General features: G+C 33.4%; 1 protein-coding gene across 12 annotated transcripts in view; it reads left to right on the top strand.

The window, feature by feature from the left end:
* SCLT1 (sodium channel and clathrin linker 1) overlaps positions 1-24,640 on the top strand; it is a 168,631-nt gene that overhangs the window by 37,840 nt on the left and 106,151 nt on the right. For all 12 annotated transcript variants that reach the window (XR_004313715.1, XR_004313714.1, XR_004313717.1 and 9 more), the window contains 3 exons: positions 4,018-4,140; positions 5,827-5,892; positions 9,809-9,879. Coding sequence is in view for 6 of the 12 variants with exons in the window: in XM_032463381.1 (XP_032319272.1) it covers positions 4,018-4,140; positions 5,827-5,892; positions 9,809-9,879 (260 nt within the window). In the remaining 6 variants the exon portion in view is untranslated. The remainder of the gene's footprint in view (positions 1-4,017; positions 4,141-5,826; positions 5,893-9,808; positions 9,880-24,640) is intronic.

Below are 24,640 nucleotides of genomic sequence, written 5' to 3'. Positions count from 1 at the left end.
ATATATCCTGTTTTTAGCACTGTAATTTTTTGGTTATAAGTAAAGGAATTTAATTCTAATTTAAAATTTTCTATCCCTGGGTATCTTGTATCTTGTATGGATTTGAATCCCATTTTTCTACTTAGCAGTTGTGCTTCAGTTTCATTTTATAAATGGAGATTAGAAATTCTGTATCATGATTTTGATTTTATGATTATCTATGAAAAGTCTTTTTCTTTTCAATTCCTTGGGATTTTGGTTTTGGAATTCTTTGCTTTTGAAAGTGATATTTTAAGTCAATCAGATAGGCTGTATCTACTTAATGGAGCATTGTGTAGCACCAGAATTCTTTTTTAATGTGTAAACAGAAGGAATTTGAAAACATAGTAGAGGCAAAAAAATAATTAGGAATGCATGTTTTTTACTCTGTTCTAGAATAGTATTCAGGAAAGATTTATTAATGTTGATATAGAAGTAAATGAAAATAATTTAGACTTATTAATGCTCTCTTTTGAAAGCTGTAGCAGAATAAACATTTCTTATTACTCCTGAAAAGTACTGACAGACCATACGTAAAATAACCCTCTCTTGTACACCTTACCTATAGGCAATGATTATTTGTCAGTCATACCTCAGTAAAACCAAAAAAAATTAGTTTAATTTATAAAAAGAAAGTGGAGTGCGAAACTGGGTAAGATTTGTAGTTTCAAAAAACGAAACAAAATGAAAAAGAATCCTGTCTCTAAAAATCGTCTCTCTGTAGTACTTTTGTCGCTATAATTTCCAATGCTAAATTTTACTAAAACTTGAAAATTATTATTTTTTTAAATCCAGTTGTTCTCATTTCTCACCTTTTTCTCCCTTAGCTTCTCCTCTCTTTGCCTATCTCCATCTGTATCTTGCTTAGTATTGTATTATGTTTCTGAAGAAGGTCCTACTTTTTTGCTGCATTTTGGATTATTACTTCATAGAAGATTTGGTGAGGTTCAAGTTTGAGCAGTCAAAAAGAAAAAACACAGATGTGTTCAAAACAAATTTTCCCACAAAATCCCAATGTACTTTGTATATAAATATGAAGTTTTAACAGTATGAAAATTTAGGCATTTTTGTAAAGTATGAATAATAGAAAATGTTAATAAATCCATAAACAATAATATCAAATGTTAATTCTGCCTATTATTTATACATACATGTTTATGTATTTTGTTTTTTAAGTTCTGATGAAACACATTGTTTTTGTATTCATCACTAGATTGAAAGACCTTTGTGTCATGCATGAAGACTAGTTGAATCCAAACTGAACAGATAAAAACTGAAATACAATTTATAGTAGAAAATTGAGAGAAAAGAGAATTCTTCATTATATTATGCTTCATTAAAGTAATAAATGCAGAGAATTTAACAAATAATCTTCATTCATTCCACAAATATTTACTAGGTATCTATGAGATACGAGTCACTGTGCTTCATGTTGATAATACAGTGAAGAATGTTGGCTTCTGCTTTTGTGGAACGCACAGGCTTTAGGAAGAAAAGTCTGGTCAAACGTCTTGAGTTTGGTCTCCATTCTACTTTCTGGCTCTTTGATCTTGGGGAACTTCTTTGTGCTTCACCTTCCTTATTTATGTATGGAGATTATAATAATTCTTATCTTATGGAGTTCTTATGGGAATTAAATTTTTAAATTCCCATGTAACACTTAGGATAATGCCCAGCATATATGTAAGTTCATAAATCTACCTATTATTTTTATCATCATCATTATTTCACAGCAAGATAAACAAAGAAGAATTAAAATTAGGTGCAAAAGTTTCTGTGTAGAGCAAGTGTAATTGCTTTGGTTGCTGAGAGCACTAATATACTATCATACACCTACCTTAATATTTTTAGCTTGGAGTATTTTGTTCTATAAAAATGTGATTTGTAATATTTTTTCTGGAGGAAAGTTTAGCAAAAAGAACCCTAGAAATGTTCATATCCTTTGACCAATTAGATGGTGATACCACATAGATTCTAGCAATCTGTCCTAAGAAACTATAGTATTATAGTATTGTTTTGATATTTAAAAATTGAAGTTGTTTAAAAATCTAAAAATATGGAGTCACTGAAATAACATTTTTTCCAAATGATGGGTTTATGTATTAGTACGGTGGTTCTCAAATTGTAATCACCCGAGAGCTTATTGAAATAAAGATTGTCACCCCTCACCCAAGCTTCTGATTCAGGAAGTCTGAGATATGGTTCAGTTTACATTTCTAACAGGTCCTATGGCAGTGCTGCTAGTCCTTTGAGAACCACTGGTCTAGGAGAATCTACATTTTCTAACTAGTAATCCAGATGATTCTTATCGTCAGGCAGGTTTGGAAAACTGCAGTCGTTTGAAGTATGAGGCATTTTAATGATCATTCTATTGAAAAGAAAGTCTTAAGGAAATAAAATAAACTGTCCAGGATTATTAAGGAAATAAAATAAACTGTCCAGGGTTATTCAGTCAGGATTAGAAATCCAACCCAAGTCTAATGGTTCCAGATTTGCTTTTGTCTATAAATTTTAAGACTGTGTATGTTTTAGGCAAAACTAATCAATGATTTTCGAAGTCAGAATAATGGTTCTTTTGGGGGAGATTCATGGTATCTGGAAGAGAGCAGGGCATCTTCTAGGTGCTGGTAATAATGTTCTCTTTCTTGAATTGGGTCCCAGTTACATGGGTTCACTTAGTATACAAATTCATGATTTGTGTGTTTCTGGCTGCATGTTACACCTCAGCAATAGTTTCCTTTAAACTTATAAACATGTATTTTAAGTATATACTCATTATGTTCCAAAAATGTGTTATCTTTTCACTACACCTTCTTACCTGCTTACTAAAACTGAGAGAGGATTATCGCTGACCTGGGATTTAAAAGCTTGGATTTCAGAGACAAAGAGGTTTCTTCTTGACTCTGTCAACAACTTGCTGAGGGACTGTAGGCCAAAAGCTTGAACCTTAGTTTCCACTTCTCTAAAAAGAGAAAAACGCTTTCTGTATGCTAGCTTAGAGTTTCTCAACCTTTTTGGTTAAGGATCCCTCCTTAGGATGCTTAAAAATTATTGAGGACTTAAAAGAGCTTTTTATTTTTGTGGGGTATTTATCATATTACTAATTAAAACTAAGATTTTTTAAAATAAATGGGAGCATGAGAATACATTTCGGTAGCCACCAGAGCAGTGACAGCATCACACATCACATCACATAAACTTTGAAAACCTCCACTGTACATTTATGAGAGGATGAGGGTGAAATAGGCAAATAATGTCTTTCTATTATTATGAACATAATTTTGTCTTCTGGGAATCCCATACCACTCTTTGAGAATTGCTCTAATGAAAGAATTAATGACTTGAGAAAATTCTTCTTATAAACTGCCAAGTGAAAATAGTACAATACAAACAGCACACTATATGATTCCCAATTTTGTTAAAAGAAAAAAAAATACAAAATTCTCCCCCAAATCCTATTTATAAACAAGAATACATCCAACATTTATAAAGATGATTGTATTCAGATGTTAGCAGTATTTATTATATCAGGTGTTAAAACTATCAGATTATTTTATCTTCTCTATTTTTCTGTATTTTCCTAATTTTCTACAATAAACATTTATTACTTTTGCAGTCAGAAAAAAAACTTATACTTTACCAAGGAAGTTTTTTTTAGATATTTCTGTGGCTTACACTTTCTTGTGGAACAAGGAGAGTGGTTTAAACGTCTACCTCTGATTGAAGGGTTTTAATTTTAATTATGAAATCCAAATAAAAAGAAGATTTCAAACTAAGGAATTTTTATCTTTTGATTTTTTCTAAATTTAAGTTTAATAATTGAGTTTATAATTATTAATAAACTTAATCAAAAATATTATGACTGTACCATCTTTATATAAGTTCTGTTTTTATTTTGTGTCTTTATATACAAGAATTCCTTCTGTAAAAGAAAATGATTCATTTGTACTGTGCAATAGCCTACTAATAATTTAATGAGTTCTCAAATTTTTTTAATAGGAAAAAACTCAGGCTGTGGAACTCTGGCAGACTGTTTCTCAAGAGTTGAATAGACTGCAGAAACTTTACCAGGAACATATGACTGAGGCCCAGATTCATATAGTAGAAAGTCAAAAACAAAAGGTAATCTTGTATGTCATGGTTTTCTTATATATCAGTAAGAAGTTGCATTCTGGAGAAATTGTTTGGAAAGAATGCCTGAATCTCTACTGTGTTATTTATGTTGGCAGTAAATAGGTCTTCGATGGTTAGAAGTCTCTTGAACACATAAGATAATTATGTGCCTAGTATACACTGGGTTTTAAAATGTGATTAGTAATGAAAGCTGTAATTAGTGCTGAGAAACACCCTGTAAGATTATTATGTGTAAATGGACCTCCAAAGCTTTCATGTTCTTGATTTTCTACCTGGCTTAAAAAAGACAAAAACTGTTCATTAGATTATGGACAATGAAGAAGCCTACTCAAATGTAGTGACAATGCCATATAAAATGAAAATGTTAACAACATTAAATATGACCTTTTACTAAAATTCATGTGAAGTTTGTCTAACATAAATTAATCAGAATAGGATTTTACAATAGGAAAGAATCTTAATGGCTTTTAAGGGCTTCTTTCTATTCAAAGCAAGAATCATTTTATATTCTTTCAAAATGAGCATCTATCTTCTGCTTTATACCTCTGTTGACAAGAATTCACTATCTCACATGACCATCCATTCCATTGGAAAATCTAACTCCTTTATCTTTCCGTTGATTCTTTTTCTGCTAGGTATATTGAAAACTATGGAGTAATTCCAATTCTTATCCCTTTCCTGTGGATTTTGAGAAGGCATCTGTTTAAATATATTAGTTATCATGCCTATCTTCAATTCTCATTTATAGGCTTTTCAAATTCCAGTTTATGACTGTTCCTATTATTATTATTATAACCAGAAATTTCTACCTAAAGAAGTCATAATAATGCTTAATGATGCTTTGCAGTTAACAAAATGAGTTTTTCATACATGCCCTGGTTTGAAAATAACCCTCATGTAGTCTAAGCCATAACTCTTACCCTGAGATCTAGAAACCATTTCTAATACAAGTATGTTCTTTAAGGCTGTTTCTTCATTTAGGTCAAACAACTAAGCCTTTAGGTTTTTGGAGTATTTTTCTACCTGAATAAGATCAGTCTTATGCTATTGCTATGCAGTTAGCGTTTTGGTTTTTTTGCAGGGGGGATTTTGGTTGGGTTTCAGGGGGTGCAAGACTTTACAAATAATACTTTGTCCTTATTTCCCTAGTTACCTATCAGTTTTGAGTTCTGTTACGTGATATAATAGCAACCCTTCCTAACCTTGTGTCATCTGCTCATATAATGTTGAATCAGATTGTAACAGATAATCAAAAAATTTAAAACTTGTGGGTCATTCAAGCCATGAGAATTTTAAAGAGGGGAAAGGCACAATAACTCCTTGACTGTGATTTATATTGTAGGTTTTAAATAGGTTTGAATGTGGTTTTTCAGTATTGGGTAAGGTCTTTCTAGCATATCTATTTATTAATGGATTGAGTTCTAGAAATAATGATTTCACATAAAACATAGATTCTTATATTAGTTTCCATGTTATCACTTTGTTTAATTTTGTAATTGTTAAAAAATTTATTTTTTCATTTCAACTGTTAACTCACACAATAATTGTTAGAAGGAATATAACTGATGTCTTCTAGACTTAGGCATAATGATTTTAGACATGATTTTAGTTTAATTTTAAATATGGGCTGTAAACAAAATGCTATTTATGTACCCCTCTACCTTCCTACTGTAGGATCAGCTGACCAATTTTCAACAACTAACCAAGCAACTTCATGTTACTAATGAGAACATAGAAATGGTAAGTGAAAATATCCACTTAGTGCCCTTGTTATATAAACTAGAAAGTGTCACACTAAGTAATAATATTTATTTTTTGCTAAGGCAAATCAATAAGAAAAAACTAAAAATAGGTAGGCAGTACTTTTTGCTTTTTATCTGTCTTTTTCTTTCACATTCAATAGCAAGACATGAGCATTCATAGTAGTTTCTAGAGATCTAAAATTAACAGCTATCTGAAATATATTCTAATCTGAAAATACTCTTTGGGTCCTTAGTAAGATCTCTTGAGAGTAATCTAGACTGTTAGCTTCTCAAGAGTAGGACTTAGGCTTTGTTCTTAGTATTTCATCTAGAACACGGTTAGGTATATAAAGAAAATAGTGGAACTGTTAGACAGATGAATAGCCCAAATCCTTAAAAATAATAGGATACTAAGAACCACTTGTTAGTTGATTGACCATCAGTCACCTAAATTGGTGCACCTAAATTCCCTTTAATTTTTTCCTGAAAGAAGTACAATTAGTCTTCCCAGTTCTGCCTTTTTGCCTTTTTTCTTCTCTCACTTTTATTTTCTTTTTCTCTTCTTTTCTTTTCCTTCTTGGAATTTTATGTTACCTTATTGTTGAGTAATAGGATTATGACATCCCAGGTATTTCCTCTTTTCCTTTCTTCATTTTGCTTAGTTACCCTGTTAATTCTTATTAGTACCTAATGAAAAATGTCTTTAAGAGTGGAGTTGTGCCATCAAAAGTAAGTTTATTTGATCTCATTCTTCTTTTTAAAATTTTCTCCTTTAACCATGTAAAAAATTATTAAATAAATTTCTCCCTATTTTACTTATGTTAACATTTAGAATTTCTATTCACTTAAAATTTTTGATAATGTGACTTCTTAGTTTTAAAACAGTATTAAAGTACTCCAGAATAAAATGATGACTGATTTCCATAATTAAGAAATCCTATTTCTACATGACATTAATAGTCTAACCTAACATCACAATTGTTTATTCTTTTAATATTTGCTAGAATTGTGGAGATTATCTAATCCTTTGATATTTTATACCACAGAGCCTATATTTTGTTATATACAACCCAAAACCATTCTGATGAAAGTCATGGGGAAAGAATACTTGAATACATTAAAAATTTCTAAGGCACAAGAATTCATAGTTTCAGACCAAAACTAAGAATAATAACCTAGGGATACAATAAAAGTGATAAAGGAGTGACAAGATGGATGAAGCATTGTGTTACAAAGAACAAATAAAAGACTATCCTGGTAGTTAAAATAAAGAAAAATGGCTAAGAGAAATTTTTAAGACTTAAGAATTTTTCTTAATGTAACGAACACTGTGGTATCAAACAAGACTCTACCAAGTGTAAAGGGAGATAGTTAAATGATTATAAAGATTTTTTAAGTCTCAGCATTCAGAGTGTGGTCATAGGAGCAAGTTTGAGTCAAAAATCAAACAATGTCCATTAAAAATTTTTCAGATTACATAAATAAACTCAAGAAATGAGTAAGTTCTTACAGATGTACAAGAAATTGATGAATATACAACAAATAAATAATCTTTTATAACCAGTGCACTTTAATAATATGCAGAAGGTAAAATGTCCTGACCTGAATGGTAAATAAAAATACAAATTTATATTTATTTATTATTACTAGAGATACAATAAGTTCACATTTCCAAGAGATTCTCTTTACTGAAATTGTATTTTTCTTGAGATTTATTCATCTCCATAAAGTAACCCAAAAATATTTGTTTATTTCATCTTAATTTCCTTCCACTGCCATGGGTTCTTTCGTTGTAAGAGAAGTGTGCATGTATCCACAAAGCCCCTGTCTATTTGATAAATGCCAACTGAAATAATCAGTGATAAGATAGATGATGTAAAGGGATACTTCCCTGGACCTTTAGGAATCTACAAATTCTGTAACATTGATATAATTTTTTTTGTAATCATAAATAAAAAATAAAGCCATGTTCAGATGCAGTTATTGAGCTCTTACTACACTTGCTAGCAAGTTGCATGTGTTTGTTTCCATCACTAGCTTCTTAGAATTCACAATTCTAATTTATACTTCTGCTAATCTCTTTACATAATTTACCTTTAAGGTGCTCCCAAATAGTAAGAAACACAAGAATTACTTATGCTATGTCCAAGACTGTACATAATAAAATGTTATGGTGCATTACAAATATTATACAGGAATTCAGAGATTGAATCAGTTTGGGCTGAGGTCATTGAGACAGCTTCACAGGAGAATTTGAAATGATATTAAAGGTCATCTGTTCTCTCAAATGGTATATAAAATTCTATTAAATGCTTTTCAGATGATCCTCTAGCCTTTGCTTTGAATATCCTCTGTAAGACATACTGTCATTTCCACTAAGAGCCTGTTTCTTTGAACTCTGATTATTAGAAAGCTAAAATCTCTTACTAGATTTCCTCCCACTGATACATAATTTTATCTTTTGGTGTAACATACAACAAGCTCATTTCTTTTTCAAGTCAATCCTTCAGTTATTTGCATATACCCATTATGTCTTTCATGACTCATGCCCGGTGTTACACCCAGTGTTTTGTTTTTAACTTTTCTGGTGTGGTATAATTTACTTACCTCTCATTAGTCTGGCCATCTTTCTGTGTGTACTATAGTTGGTCTTTTAAATTGTGGTCTATGAATTAAATACTAAATTCTTGTCTGGAACAATCTACTTCCCAAGATAAAGATTCAGTTCTCAGACTCTCTTTCATGTCTCAGTAAAGGCATTTGTTCATTAATTCCTTAAAAGTATAGTACTTAGAATGTACTAAATCATGTGTTAGATGCTGGGAGTTCTAGGTGAAGCTAGTCTTCAAAAAGAGGCTCATATTATAGCCAGGAATACATAAACTTTAACTATAGTACTTAAGGGCAGTGTGCATTGTAAAAGTATATGTAAAGTTTTATCAAAATGCAAAAACTAAACAATTAATTCTACCTTAGAGTCAATGAATCACTCAGTATATGCAGGGCTGACTGCTGGCAGAATGATGACATCCCAGGTAGAGGGAAATACCAAAGTGTATTAAAAATGTGAAGTCAGTGAAATTGGGTAGGGTGTGAGAAAAGCACAATGAAAACTGCCTCAGGGAGTTTGGTTGGAGAGGTATGTATGATTTGTTAGAATGGAAAGAGACTGAAATCAAGACTATCAGTTAGGAGGTAAGTATAATTTATGTGACTTTGCCTATAAGGCATATAGGTAAGGATGAGGAATTTGTACCATCATGATAATTTTTTTCTACACTTAGAAGAATGCTTCACATCTTTCTTTAGCATTAGTAGACTCTGGGAAAGGAGTTCCAAAGCATGTCACTTATTTAGGAGATAATACCAGGAAGTACCAGTAGGGGAGTGGAGAAATGAGACTGGGAAGGGAAGATAAGGCAGCCAATAAAGGACTTTTAACAATCGAGCAAATTAACACTGTGGGTAACTGAAAGTTAATCCCACTGATGAACTCTGGAACCCAGTTTAGAACACAGGGCTCAGAGATATTCCACCATGGGGCATGGGAGTTAGGGATTTTTACACACCAGTTCCCTTCAATCTTTGTTATTGAGCTCTTCCAGAACAGACTGGGAACATGAAGTCTACAACACCTATAGCCTTCTGCATAGTTAGGTGAACAAAGGCGGCTCAGAAAGCCAGAGAAAGCCAGAAGTCACAGAAGTGAGGATGCAGGTGGTTTGAAGGGAAGCAGGCACCTACTGAAGTAGTAAAGGCAGGGAAAGGTGGCCAGGGTTATATTTTACCATCGAAAAATCTAATAATCATCATGACTTCATTTTATTTTCTTCTACTTGTATACTCCTGTAGTTAGCGTTCAAAGATGTAGTTTTAAATGTTCTAATACTGTATGTTTTTTTTTCTTGTGGCAGACTAATCAACACTTTCTGAAAACAGTAACTGAACAAAATGTGGAAATCGAGCAACTCCGAAAACAACTTAGGTATTTTCAGAAATGATTTTTGTTAATTTATTAATAATTATTTTTCTTCAAAGAAAGTGATGATGTCAAAATTTTTCCCTTGAGTTTTTTTTCCCCTCCCTTTTAATCTTCTGTCAATAGCTTTTTGTATGTATGTTCTTTGGGGACAAGAAGAGACTGAAATCAAGACTGTTAGGAGGCAAATATAATATATATATATGAAGGGATGTTCCATGATGGCAAAACCAGTGTTTGTGGAAGAAAATCAGTTCTCTTTAAGTTTTTCTACACATATTTCTTTTTGGATTCCCCCATAAGCAGACCCTAAAAGTCCCAAAGTGCGTCAGTTTACTTAGAGGTAATACCAGGGAGCACCAGTGGAGGAGTGGGGAAGTGAAGCAGGGAAGGGGAGGAGAAGGCAGCCAATAAGAGGTTTTTAAAAATCAGACAGCTTAATACCATATGTATATTATGGTCCAGTGGTTTAATAATCATTGCATTAATCGACTTTACTGAAAAAACCCTAAATGACCAAAGAACTTTTCACTTTTCATTCCCCTTAGTTACAATACTTTAAATTCAGAAGTGTAGTCATAAGATTTTGTGCTGTGATGCTGTCATATAGAAATATCTTTAAATTGTATTGGAAATTTATATTTTATAAGAAATGTAGGTTACTGTTTATTAAAGGAATCTTGCTATTCATTTTGTTTTTCCTACCATCATGATTTTGCCCTGCCAAATAATACCTTATTTTTTTAAGAAACACTTATTTTACAAAATCTTATATGCCATTTAAAAATATTTTAATTTTATTACCTTCATGAACTTTTAAATTTAATTTAACAAATTTACCTTCTTTTCCTCAGACATTTTTACTTGTGGGCTCTTATTTGGTCCTATTATTTCTTTTGATGTAACTGATTTTACAGTTAAAATAGCAGTGATTTATTTAATTGCAAGATCTTATTACTCTTTTTTCGAAGTGAAAGTAGTTTTTTAAATTATGAAAGTAATGTACATCCATTATAAAAAAATCTTTAGATAGTATGACAGTATATCAAATTGCAGTACAGTTCTGGCAGTAAGTTAATACAGATTCCACAGGTTAAAAGCACAATCCCCAACATGACTACACCCACACAGACACCAGTCACGAGTTCAGGGCTCCCAGGCCACCTGTACTTGTGACCAGTTGACTATAAATCTGAGTGTTCCCACTAACCTCCCAGGCTCGATAGTTCTCTAAAATGGCTTAGAAAAGTAAGGAAAGCACCGCACTTAGGATTAAAACTTTATTACAAAGGACATAAATCAGAACCAGCCAGAAGAAGAGACTTATTGGGTGAAATCTAGAAAGGTCCCAAAAGCAGAGCTTCTATGTCCTCTACCCATGGAATCAGGGTGTGTCACCCTCTTGCACATCAGTGTATTCACCAACCAGGAAGATCAGCTAAGACTTGGTGTCCTGAATTTTTATTGGGATTTTATTATATACATATGATTTATACTAAATGTAAATAAATTGGTGTTACAATTAAATTAAATTTATAATGTCTACATCATAGGACAAAACTCTTTTGAATTTTAAGTGTTATATGACTGATTGAATGAATCATTGATCACTTGTTTGAACTTAATCTCCAGACCTCTTCTCCTCCCTGAGAGTCAGGAAGTTGGGCCTATATGACATGGCTCAAAGTTCCAACCCTGTAATTACATAGTTGGCCTTTCCAGCCAACCTGCTCACATCCTGAAACTATCTAGGGGCCTACTATTGAGTCATTTAATTAGCATAAACTTAGGTATAGTCCCAAGAGCCTACTATGAATAACAAAGTTATTGCTATTACTCCAGAAATTCCATCCCAGAAACTTAGACAGAGACCAGACAAATTCTTTATTATACAATTCAAGTGGAAAATAAAAATCTTGTAATTCCATTATTTAGAGTTAACTATTACTAACTTTTTAAATGTATAACTTAGGTTTGTGTATTTAAGTATTTTAGTAAAAAAGAAGTATGATATACACACTAATAGCCTACTTTTTTTTTTACTTATTGATAATATAAACATCATATCAATATTTCAACCTTAATGTTATGTAGTATACTATTATACGGATGTATTATATTTATTAGTTAAATTCTTATTCACTCTCCAGTTATTCCTTTTCCATCTTTAGTAGAATATTTAGTATCTTTTTTATAGGCTCTCTATTCATTGAGCATTACAATTAGAACAGTAAATGCATGATAGTTAGCCCTAAGTTAGTCTTAGTTATTATTGTTGTTTATTATTATTAAATAAAAATTTAGTACTGTTAGAGAAATTAAAATGAAATTTATCTAATTTAGGACAGTTAAAAGAAAGGCCAACTTGGTTGAATGTTTTGTTATACATTTTTTCAACTTCCTTTAAAAATTGTTTTATGATAAAAATGCTAGACACTAAACATAAACTGCTAAAGCATGAAGTGCTAGAGAAAAACAAAACAAAATAAGATCAGGATGAGAGATCTGGAGTGTTGGGGGAAATGCTGGGATTGGAGTTTTAATAGAGTATTCAGAGTAGGCCTCACTGAGAGGTTGAGATTTGAACAAAGACTTGAAGGATGTGAACAGATTATCCATGCAATACATGGAGAGTGTTCCAAGTAAAGAACTTGCCATTTCAAAGGTAGAAATGTGCTTGAGGAACAGCAAGGAAGCTAGATGTCTCTTATCTATTGCTAAGTAACAAACCATTGTAAAACTTGGTGGCTCAAAATAATAACTTAAGTAAATTATGATTTGGGAGACAATAGAGCAGGTTTCTGGTCTGGGCCTGCTGCGTGTCTGCTGAACTTGCCTATTTGTATCTAGCCAGCTGGTTTGTCTGCTAGCAGAAAGGTCTTGTAGTTGGCAGTGGATGATAAAACAGTCTGACAACTGGCAGTTTCTTCACCAGATCAACAGGGCAAATCTTACTTCTTTACTTGGTCATGGCACAATTTGCAAGAAGAGCAAGAGTGCAAATCCCAGTGTACAGATAATTTTCAAGCCTCTCTTGAATCATTTTTGGTAATTACTCATAGAAAAGCAAGTCACCTAGTTAACCCAAATTCACAGGATAGGGAAAGGAATACCCCTCTTCATGGGAAGATTTTCAACATCATGTTGCAAAGATGTGGATGTAGAGGGGGAAGAATTTCTTGGCCATTTTCACCATTTCTCATACTAGTATATCTGGAACACAGTAAACAGAGAGGAGAGTTGTAGGAGATAAGATCAGAAATGTTCCAGAGGGTGTGAGACAAGGTAATATGGGGCCTTGTAGGCCATCATGAGGACTTTGTTTTGTTTTTTTTTTAACTATGGATAAAATAAGAATGACTTTTAATAGGAGATTGACATAATCTGACTTATATTTTAATAGGACTGATCACTGTGACTGCCACATTGGAAACAGACTGTAGAGAGGCCCCAAAAAAAGAATGGAAGCAAGGAGATCAGTAAGGAGGTGTTACAGTAATCCAGGCAAAAAATCATGTTGACTAGAACTGTGGTGGTAGCAGTAGGAGTTAGTGAGATGTGGTTAGATTCTGGATATGTTTTTAATGTTTTTTATGGTGGATTCAAGAAGATTTTCTGATAGATTGAATGGATACAATAGAGAGATACTGAGGCATCAAGGATGACCCTAAGTTTTTTCCACAAGCAGCTGGAAGAATTGTATCGTCGTGGACTGAGAAATCTATGTATACAGGTGGTCAGATTTGGTGAGGAAGGGGCCAGTTTGGGCCATGCTGAGTTTACAGTTAGTACTGGAAATCCTTGTGATGATAATGATTGACAAACACTTCAGTTAAGAAATCTGGACTAAAGATAAACGTTTTTGATGATCAATATACAGTTGTGTTTAAAGTCATGAAACTGTAATAAATGATTATCAATAGAAAAGGAGAATCTTTGACCGCGGTCTGGGACACTCAAATATTAAGAAGTAAGGGAAAAGAGAAGGAATCAACAAAAGAGGCTGAGAAAAGATGAGTGACATAGGAGGAATACCAGGAAGTATGGTGTCCTGAAAAACCAAGTGAAGGAAGTATATCAGAAAGAAGGAGTGATTGCTGAGTCAGGTGCTTTTGGTAGGTAAAATAGGATGAGTTCTAAGAATTGACCATTGAATTTAGCGACATGGAGGTGTATTTGTTTCCTAGGGCTGCCATAACATTACCACAAACTTGGTGGCATACAACAGAAATTTATCCTGTCAGTTCTGGTGGCTGGAAGTTTGAAATCAAGGTGTTAGGAGGGCCATGCTCCCTCTGAAGGTTCTAGGGAAGAGTCTTTCCTTGCCTCTTCCAGCTGCTGTTGGCCTTGGGTATTCTTGGCTTATGACAACATAATTCCAATCTCAGTCTACCTTCCTTTTCACATAGCCTTGTTCTCTCTATTTCTTTGTGTATCCTCTCTTCTTGTAGGTGCACCAGTCAGAGGATTTAGAGCCTGCCCTGGTTCAGGATGATTTCCTCTTCAGACACTTACCTTAACGATATCTACAGAGAGCCTGTTTCCAAATTAGGTTCCAGATGGACCTGAATTTTGGGGGGACAGTATTCAACCCACTACAGAGGTTGTTTTGACGTTTACAAAAGTACTGCATAATTTGCTTTCTTTTCATATCTATATAAAACATTAAAAAATTGAACTCATTTTGGGTGGTAAAAGGTAATTCTTCACAATTTTCTTAGGTTTGATTTAACATAGACCACAGTTTCTTAGGACAGGGCTATTAAGTTTAAAATCAGTAAGAAAAAGATACCTAGGTAATTCCCATAACTCTGGAAATGAAGAAGCATATTTGTGCACTTAAAATGATTTGTGCAGCTTAAAATGATCACTACGTTCAATCCAATTCCAGTCAAAAACCCAGGAGAATTTTTATAGAATTTGAAAAGCTGATTCTAAAATTTATATGGATATACAAAAGATAAATAGATAAACATTTTTGAAGAGGAAAACAACCTGGGTGGACTTCCTGTACCAGGTTATTATGACTTAACTGAAAAATCAAAAGATCGTAGTATTGACATGAGGATAGATAAACTTAGCAGATTAGAGAGGCCAGAAACAGATTCACACTTACATGAACTGTTGTAGTTTTCAAAAATGATGACAATCCTTTCTTTCTGCCTGTATCCATGTCCTTTGCACAATGACTTTTATGGCATCGACAGATGCCATATTTAGCACAAGTACTTAGTGTTCAAGCTGGAATTAGTTAAATAGCCAAAGTAGTATATGAGTGTACATGTTCTGAACAATATTAGCAATAATAACCTTATTAACTAAAGAAGGACAAGGTTTAACTAGGTTTTAAATTATAGTGAACATTTTTATTAAAGAGCAGTAGTGGAAGATGGTGCAGTGTTTTTTTCTATTCCTCCTGCTAAGTACAACTAGAACCACAGGACATATATACAAAACAAACATAAGAAGACTGAAAGGTGTAGAGAAGAAAGCAGATTGGCTAGGTGCCTCAGGAGCCAAGGAATGGCACTATGGTCAGTTCCCTGGGTTTTTTTGGTTTGAGTTCTGTTTTTGACTCATATATCCCAGACTTGGAACTGAAGAAGCTGGCATTGTGATAACACCAACGAGGCTCAGACCAAAATAGACATCACCCCAACAAAGACTTTCTCCCTCTAGCCGAAGGACCAGAAAAGGAGCAGCCAAGTATGATAAAAGCTTCTGAAGTATAACCTCTCTACCTCAGCCAAGTACCACAGAAAAAAACTATGGACCACCTGTACCCATGCCAGAAAAGCCTGGTAGAATCTGGACCCCTGCTTGGCAGTAAAAGACAGCCCCTTATTCCACCAAAAGAAAGGTACCAGAGGAAATAAGCTAAAATAAGTTAAAATAATACTAGAATCTCATAACATGATACCCCAAAAATCTAGGTTTCTACAAAAGTCATTCATGCCAAGAATCAGAAAAAATCTCAATTTGAATGAAAAAGACAGTAGAACCAACACTTAGATGACAGAAATGTTAAAATTGTGTGACAAAAATTTTAAACAGTCATCAGAAAAATACTTTAATGAGAAATTATGAACAAGCTTGAAACAAATGAAAAAATAGACATTCCCAGCAGAGAAATGGGAAGTCTCAGCAAAGAAACAGAAGATATACAGATGAAGTAAATGGAAAATTTAGTTGGTTGGGATGATTAAATTCTCTAATGAGAATAAGACTTCCCAAATCTTTAGAATTAATATAGTTTGTATTAAAACCCCTGTAGTGTGTGTGTGTGTGTGTGTGTGTGTGTGTGTGTGCATGCATGCATGTGTGTGTGTGAGAGAGAGAAAAAGAAGAGAAAATGCAACTTGAAAAACTTACCCTAGCATGAAATGGTGAGGTGTCATATACCAAAACCATTCTGTAGAATAAAATGCTGTGTTGTTTACAGGAATTTGAGTTTGGCAGAATAGAGCAGAAGTTCAGTATGTGACAGAGGTGGTAGCAGCATAAATCAGTAGGGAAACAATCATGTTAGGAATTGTAGCTGTCTATGGGGAAAAAGCCTGCTTTTCACATTTAGGCATTTACATGGTTTTATGGATTAAATAAGTAAATGAAAAAATCAAAACTTTACAGATTTTAAAATACTCTCCTTTCAGTATTTTGCTAGGGAAGTACTTCTTAATCAGAATTTAAATACAAGCCCAAAAGGAAAAGATTCATATATTTGAGTATGTTAAAATGTAAAACTTCTGTTATAAAAATTAATATATCAGATGAAAAGGCAACCCACAGTCTGGGAGAAGACATATGCAATGTATGTAACTGATAATACATTACTGTTGATACATGAACTAAGTATTGATAAAAATAAAAATTCATGGACTATTGGGCAAAGAAAAGACTATAGGGAAAATGGGCAGAACCTGGTGATACTGGTCTAAAGGACAGGGGAAGAATCATGGAATTTTATTGCTAAAGGTATCTTATGATCCTCTTAGTTCAGTTTCATAAGTTTATGGAAGAAACCAAACTGAACCAAAGGCTCAGAAATTGTCCAGGGTTGCACAGCAGATTCATAGAGGAGCCAGAGTAGAACTTGCATCTTGTGATTGCTAATCTAGTGAGTTTCTAAACCTGACTCTCTGACAATGTTCACAGCAGTAAGGAAGTCAAGAATGAGAGTTTATTGTTAAAGGATGATGCATGAATACATCATTTTTTGTCATCTGTGTGAAAGTTTCATTTGGCTTTTGGACATTTGGGCTTAAAGATTATAAACTGAGATTAGAGATTAATAAAAACTAGTTGTGGTTTTCTAAAGCCTGAAGTATCTGAAGTGTTTAATTGTCCATGAGCAACTTTGCCATAATATTTACTGACAGTATTCCATAGCTTAACACTAAGCAGTTCAGAGTTGTATACATAAAACTGCTTGCTTTTCCTGCCACAGATTTGAAAGAACATAAGGATAAGCAGATGCTTCTTTTAGGGAAAAGGGTGTTGCTTTCAAGTTTGACAGATTCTGAATGATGGGCATATTGATATTACCAGAATTTGGGTTTTGAGATGCCCTGTATAACCATGCCAAGAATAACTAAATTAGAATCTCTTTAAACACTAGATTTGTTTAAGTTTGTACTTATACTGAAAACATATTAGTTTCATTTGTTGTCTGATGTTATGGTTCCCAAAAAAATGAGAATCGTGTGAACTTGTAATTAAAGCTTTTATCGTTTTCCTTTTTAAGAGTTTCTGGTGATACTTTATCGTAGCAGGTAAAACTCTTTAGCCTAGTTTCTAAGAACTTCCATTCACCTGATCCTTCCTAATCCTCAAATTATATACAGTAGTCATTTTTTTGTCTTTTTTAATTTGTATTATTTTATTTTGGTGGGGGTAGGGAGATAATTAGGTTTATTTATTTTTTAGAAGAGGTACCATAGATTGAACCCAGGACCTTGTGCATGCTAAGCATGCTCTCTACAACTTGAGCTATACCCCTCCCCGAACAATAGTCGTTGTGCTGTTTCTCACAGAAGAACTTTTGTTTTCTTCCTTTTTGCCTTTGATCATTATTCTGTTTCTTAGAAAAACTGTAACTTTATAAATCTGCTTAAAGCTTGTCTTCTTGAGGAAGATTTCTCTGACTCATTCCACCAGATTTTTACTCTTCTTGTGGATATACTGAGCATTTATTCATTCTAACTGAGATTTTATTCTATTTCTCTGTAGGTAACTTTTTTGTCATATATAGTTGTTTATATGCTGCATTATGGAAATAATTATTTTTCAAGCCATATATGCTCAGATTTCATATTTGCCTTGTAAAGTCTTTGAAAGATTTTCATTTGTGTATATCTTTCAGGAATAATTAATGTTATCTTCGTAAAAGGTTGTATTGTAAAGACTGGTTCTAAAGTATTTGCATAGGGGTCCATATTATCCTCTCAACAAAGTGACAGTATTAGAATATTTATTTTAAAAAATTAAACCACTAAGGAATGATTTCATTAGCAGACATAGATACTACCTTCATATAAGAAACTGTAATTTGTCAATCTATTTTGTATTTATTGAGCACTTAATATACCTGTATGCTTTGAGTGTGGGAACAATCTTTAATAAGTTTACATATGATATGATAGCCTCAGAATCGCTGAAATTGGACCTGTTTCATCTCATGTATACTTTTGTGGCTTTAACAATCTCTAAAGGTGAGATCCCATTAAATTTTTGTAGTTTGAGGTTTCCCCGGGTTATCTCTACCCAGATAGGTCAGAGGCACTAAACTAAGCTTGTTACCATCTCTCCCGAATCTTCTCTTTGTATTTCTAAATGGTACCACCCAGTTTCTGCTTCAGAAAACTAGGATGCGTCCTGAATCCTTTCTGGCCCAACTCTACCTTCTAAGTGTCTCTCAGATCCTTCACTTCTGCATCATTCATTATATTCTCATTGCCTTTGCATCATCACATCTGAGCTACTCCAGTAACTTCCAAATTGGCTTACCCCTCCCCCATCTTCCTTTTTACTGTCATCAAAATGATCTTTCTAAAATAAAACCTGATCATGTCAGTCTCCTTCAGTGTCTACAAAATGCCTATGGGATTTAATCCAAATTACTCAGCATGACATGAAGTCTTCTATGACCTGACCCCTGCCTACTTAACTATCTTATTACTCTTCATCTCAATTTCCTAAACTATTGTTAGTTCCCCCAAACAAGCCATGCTATTTTATAAATCCCTCCTTTGCTCACATTATTCAGGCTGCCTAAAAATGCCCTTTCTTGATAAATATCCTCTCAACTTTCAAGATTCAGTTCAAGTGTCACATCTTCTAGAAATCTTTTTCTGAATCTTTATGGTTTCTTCCTCCCGGGTAGAACCAAATTTGCCTTTCTTTGTGCCTCAGCTGTAGACGGCAATATATCTGTCACAGGATCTTTAATGTACTTAATTCTTTACAAATTAATCTCTCTTTGCTAATTTTTAAACTCCTTAAAGGTATGGATCATAATGTAGCCATTTTTATCATGCCATCATCTAACACAGTGCTAGACACATGGCAGGTGTTCTTAAAAACGACTTTGAGCCATTAAGTCAGTTAATGAAATTGTACTTCATTGGAAAGACAGAGCTGAACTGATTTATGTGGGTTTTCTACTTGTGTATTTTGCAATTGATCTTTTGGGGCACAACTGTTTTCTTGACTTTTCTTGACAGTCATTATTTAGAAAATTATATTTTATATTCTTCAACCATGCAGTAATGTGTGTCCACTTAGTAGTCCTGTGTGATAAAATCTCACACTGTCCTGCTTTGTCCTACCCAGTTGTGAATTATCTTCTTTGTCCACTGTATCCCGCTGTACCCCATCACTTAGTAGTGTCTCCGTTATCAGATTGACACTCCAGGATATTGCAGGCTTGTGTCCAAGTAACCCTTATTTAATAGTGGCCCCAAAGCACAAGAGTAGTGATGTTGGCAGTTCAGATATGCCAAAGAGAAACCTTAAAGTGCTGCTTCTAATGAAAAGGTGAAAGCTCTCTATTTAATAAAAAAAAAAAAAAATCTTCTGCTGAGTCTGCTGAGATCAATGGTAAAAACGTATCTTCTGTCTGTGAAATTGTGAAGAAGTAAAAGGAAATTCATGCTGGTTTGGCTGTCGCATTTCAGACTGCAAAAGTTACAGCCACAGTGTGTGATAAGTGCTTAGTTAAGATGGAAAAGCATTAAATTTGTACAGTAAGGTATCTTGTGTGAGAGAGAGAAGCTACACTCACATAACTTTTATTACAGTGTGTTGTTATAATTGTTACTAGCTACTGTCATTAATCTCTTAATGTGCCCAATTTAAACTTTATCATGGATATATATGTATAGGAAAAGTATGCTGTATATAGGGTTCAGTACAATCTGCAGTTTCAGACATCTACTGGGAGTCTTGGAACTTCTCTCCTGCAGAAAAGGGCGACTACTGTATATGTACCTTTGCCAGGTAATAGTTTTATTTTAGCTAAGATAACAGATTTTTCTAAGATGTTTCATATTCCAATTTGAATAATATTGTGTCTTTTATTATAAAAATGCTATATGGAAATCTGGAATTCATGGATCACTAGTTTTGATTCATAGTGTCTCTTGGAAACTATCCCAAGTGAGAAATGGCCCTGAGCAGATGTGCTTAGTCATAAGAATTGCCAGACAGTTCCTCATGTGTTGGCAGCTAGTTTTATGAGCATAGAAAATATGTTTTAAGATAAGAAATAGGGCCTTGCTGTCAGTTTCCTATATCTTCACACTATTTTACTTTAATGTTAAAGGGTTACTTAGTCACCCCTTATACAAAAATGTTTATATCTTTCCCACTTAATCTTTCAGGGGCATAAAGAAGAATATGAGACTTTACTTTTAGAACATATTAGTCAAGAGTAGAAATAAATTTATAACTTCATTGTTTGGAACTTTTGCCTGAAATAGGTGATCCCTGATTTATTTCAAAATATGTATTTTATTGATAATTATGATTTTACTTTGCAAATACTCCATATTTACCCACTTAACCTAAAAGTGCACTTCCATGTGATGCGACGTATAAAGAGCATAGGCTATGAAGGCAGACAGCTCTAGATGAGTATTCTTATTTTTTATTTTCTATTGACTTGGGCAGATTGCTTAACTGAACTTTAGTTTCTTAATCTCTAATAGAAATAAAATGAGCTTCTTTACAGTGTTGCAATATACTGTAACTCATTTTTGCTTTTCTCTATTCTACTTTAGTATCCAACCTGTGTAGGTAGGCTTGTGTAATATTTACAAATCAGTTGCTGATAGACTTGGAAGTTAGTATTAATGCAATAAATAGACAGTTGACATTTCCCTTCTAGCTCTAGAAATCAGCCTTACCTCTGTTGTTGCTGCTGTAATTTCTAGGAACCAGATTAAGCTTTCCTTTCTTTTTCACTCCTTTCTATTTTTATATCCCCATGTCTTGCCAACTGTACAACCCTAAACTCTGTTTCTTCTTCTGTGTTGTTCCATCAGTTATATCGATTCTTTTTAAAAATAATAGTCTTTTGGGTTTCTTCCAAGACCACAGGCATAGGTATATACCTCGAGGCCCTGATGATTCCTCAGATTACTGTTTTCTTCTCATTCTTTGAAATTGCTTGGAAGAAGAGCCTCTATTTGCTATAGTCACTCTTCAGAATTTCTTTTACTTTAGATTTGGTCCCACGTCTTTTATTCTTCTCCTCAAAATTATTGGTACCCCTTTTGCCTTGAAACAGAATCCTCCTTTCTCCTTGGTCATTGATTCATTTTGATTGATGATTTTTTTTTCTGCCCTTGAACATTTTTCTACTAGGTCTTTTGTTTTTGTGTCCTGATTTCTTCTCTGACCTTTGTCACCATTTCTTTGCCTTTGCTTTTCCCATTTCCTTATCCTACCTACTAAAGTAGACATTTATTAAATTTTTAGACATGTTGCATAACCTTCCCCCACTTATCACGTTTACCCTACTCAACTTAAACTTTCATCTCAGTAATAATGTTTCCCACATGTATACCTTTGGCCTTGATCACTTTGTTGAGCTCTATACTTGAATTGCTAGACAGTGGTTTTCAAACTTTAACAACAGAAGCCCTTAAAAAAAATTGTATACATAGAACCCCAATATATAACACTGATAAAAGTGGAATTGCTGTGATTGAAGTAAGAAGCGGAAATCTTCCCCAAGTTAGTAGCTAATACTGTCATCAAACCTAAGAAGTTTTCTTGACTCCTCTCTCGCTTTACCCCCAGATCCAAGTCATGCTGGCTTTGGATACAGATTATCACAAATTCAGTCATCACCACTATCATTGCTACCCCAAGCCACCACTACCTCTTGCTTGCATTTGCCTCCTGTCTGGTTGCCTGCTTTTACTTTTATCTCACTGTTATTTATTCTTCACACACCAGCCCAAATCGTCTCCTCAAAACATAAAACAAATCACATCACTCACCTGCTTAAAACACTCAGTGGGTTTTAATTGCAATTGGAACAATTTCCAAAATTCTTACTATACCCAAAGACACATATGATCTGAGAGACACAGAGAGAGCTGCCTTCCTTTGACTTCATCTTACTCGTTTCTATGAAACATCCCTGCTAATTGTCATTTATTTAAGTGACTTTCTCATACTCTGCATTTATTGTTAAATCCCTCTGCCTATAATTCTTTCATCTTAGATTTTCTTAAATTGACTTCATTGTCCTTTAAACCTTAGATCAAATATTTCTTCTTTAGAATAGGTTGTCACTGATGACCCAAGTCTCTCTCTCATTGTTATTTATCATTTGTTTCATTGCATTATCACTTTCTGCAGTTATCTCATTTATCTGTTTACATATTTACTGTCTGTCCTCCTCTAATACAGTGTAAGCTTTTCGAGGTCAGAGCCTTTGACTCCTTGTTTATCACTGTATCACCAGAACTGACAACAGTGCTTAGTGTGGTTTATGTAGGTGCTCAATAAAATAAGTCTAGGGCTTCTGAAATACAGTTTAAAAAAAAAAAAAAAAGCTCGACATGCCATGACCACATGAAGCTCAACATGTCCAGATTATATTCATAGTGTCTGGCATATCATAAGCATTCAGTAAATATTTGTTCAAAGAATGAATGTATGGAGTCTGTTAAATTCTCTCTGTAAAATCTATGCCATCTCTCCAAGTGGAACTGCTTACTTATTGTTACCATCACTTTAGTTTAGATATTCCCATCATCTTGCCTATTTACTATGATAGATTGGTTAAAGAAAGATGAAACCATCATTCTAGTCCATTCTTTTTCAACAATGCCAGGCTTAAATTCCTAATGTGCAGCTCTGATCCCATTATTTGAGCAGCTCTCCATTGCCCTTAAATTAATACAGATCACTTAACTCGTCAACTAAGGTCCTTGACATTGTAACCCCAATGCCTTTCCAGTCTCCTTTCCCACCTTCCCCACTTTCCTACCTTTATGCTTCTACTTATTTTATTCCTTCCTGAAACTTTCTCTTTACCTCTGCTTGTGAGATTAACTGTTCCTCTGCCAATTCTTATTTTAAATACCTCACACTTCAATATTCCCTGAACTAAATGCAAATATACTATCTACTATGAATCGTAATGCTTTATTTTAATCTTTTGTGATGCTTTAAGTCAGCTTTGTGGCCCTCCTAAACATTACTGTATCTCACATATCTTTGTTTTGTATTATCTCACAGAACACCTTCTGTGTTCCAAACATCACAGACACGTGGTAAGCATTTTTTGAGCATATCCATTGCATAAGCCTATTTAATAATACAAATGAATAAATATGTTCTCCACTTTGTCAGTGGTACCCAGTGATATGACTCTAAAATTACATTTTTAATAATTATTTACAACCTTTTGGAAAGATAAGCCTGTTAATTGTTTGGTTATTATGTAAAATCTAGGCAGTGGCTGTATATTAGAATCACCTATATAGGTTCTGAAAAACAGATGAGCAGATACCTCTCCCATACATTCTGAATGAATAAGACTCAGACAGAGACTATGCATATATAATTGCAAAAACTTACTTTCATTCACAGAAAGTATAGAGATCTACTACTAGTCTGATGGAAAATTGTATTCTGACATAGAAATTAGAATTTTGAACTACTTTAAATTGTATATAATAATTTGAATTATATAAAAATTATATACAAATGACTATTTCAAGACTGAAGAGACTTAAAGTTTTGATAACTCAGTATGTGAATTATTAAAATCTGTTGCTTTTAAAGTTTCTTTGTAGGCTTCTGTCTTTTGAATTGTTTTAATCATTAGACTGCTACTAAAGATTGAAAGGAGGAAAAATGAAAATAAATTTTTTCCAGTTTTGCTACTTACTATTAGTTTCCTAAAAGCAGAAGTGATCTTGAAAATTCAGAACCTTGTCTAAAATTGAGGATTTTCTGAAGTATTTAAAAATAAATGATTGACTTTATTATACTGGATAATTTTAGAAGAACTTATTTAAAGTACCTAATGTATGCATTTTTGTTTTATTTTAAATTCTAAAGTTTAGACTATGTGTCAAATCCATAAAAACTGGGTCTTTCTCTCAGAATGTTAGCACTTTTCGTTATATGAAAGAAATATTGTAAATATTTCTAGGATTCTCTTGATATGAGCCTATAAAAGACAGACAGAAATTTATCTTAAAATGGACTTATTTTGTTTGCTGTAAAATCTCAAAAAAGGCAT

The sequence above is a fragment of the Camelus ferus genome, chromosome 2 (assembly GCF_009834535.1).
Source record: "Camelus ferus isolate YT-003-E chromosome 2, BCGSAC_Cfer_1.0, whole genome shotgun sequence".
Classification (NCBI taxonomy): domain Eukaryota; kingdom Metazoa; phylum Chordata; class Mammalia; order Artiodactyla; family Camelidae; genus Camelus; species Camelus ferus.
This window is presented reverse-complemented; position numbering and strand designations above follow the sequence as displayed.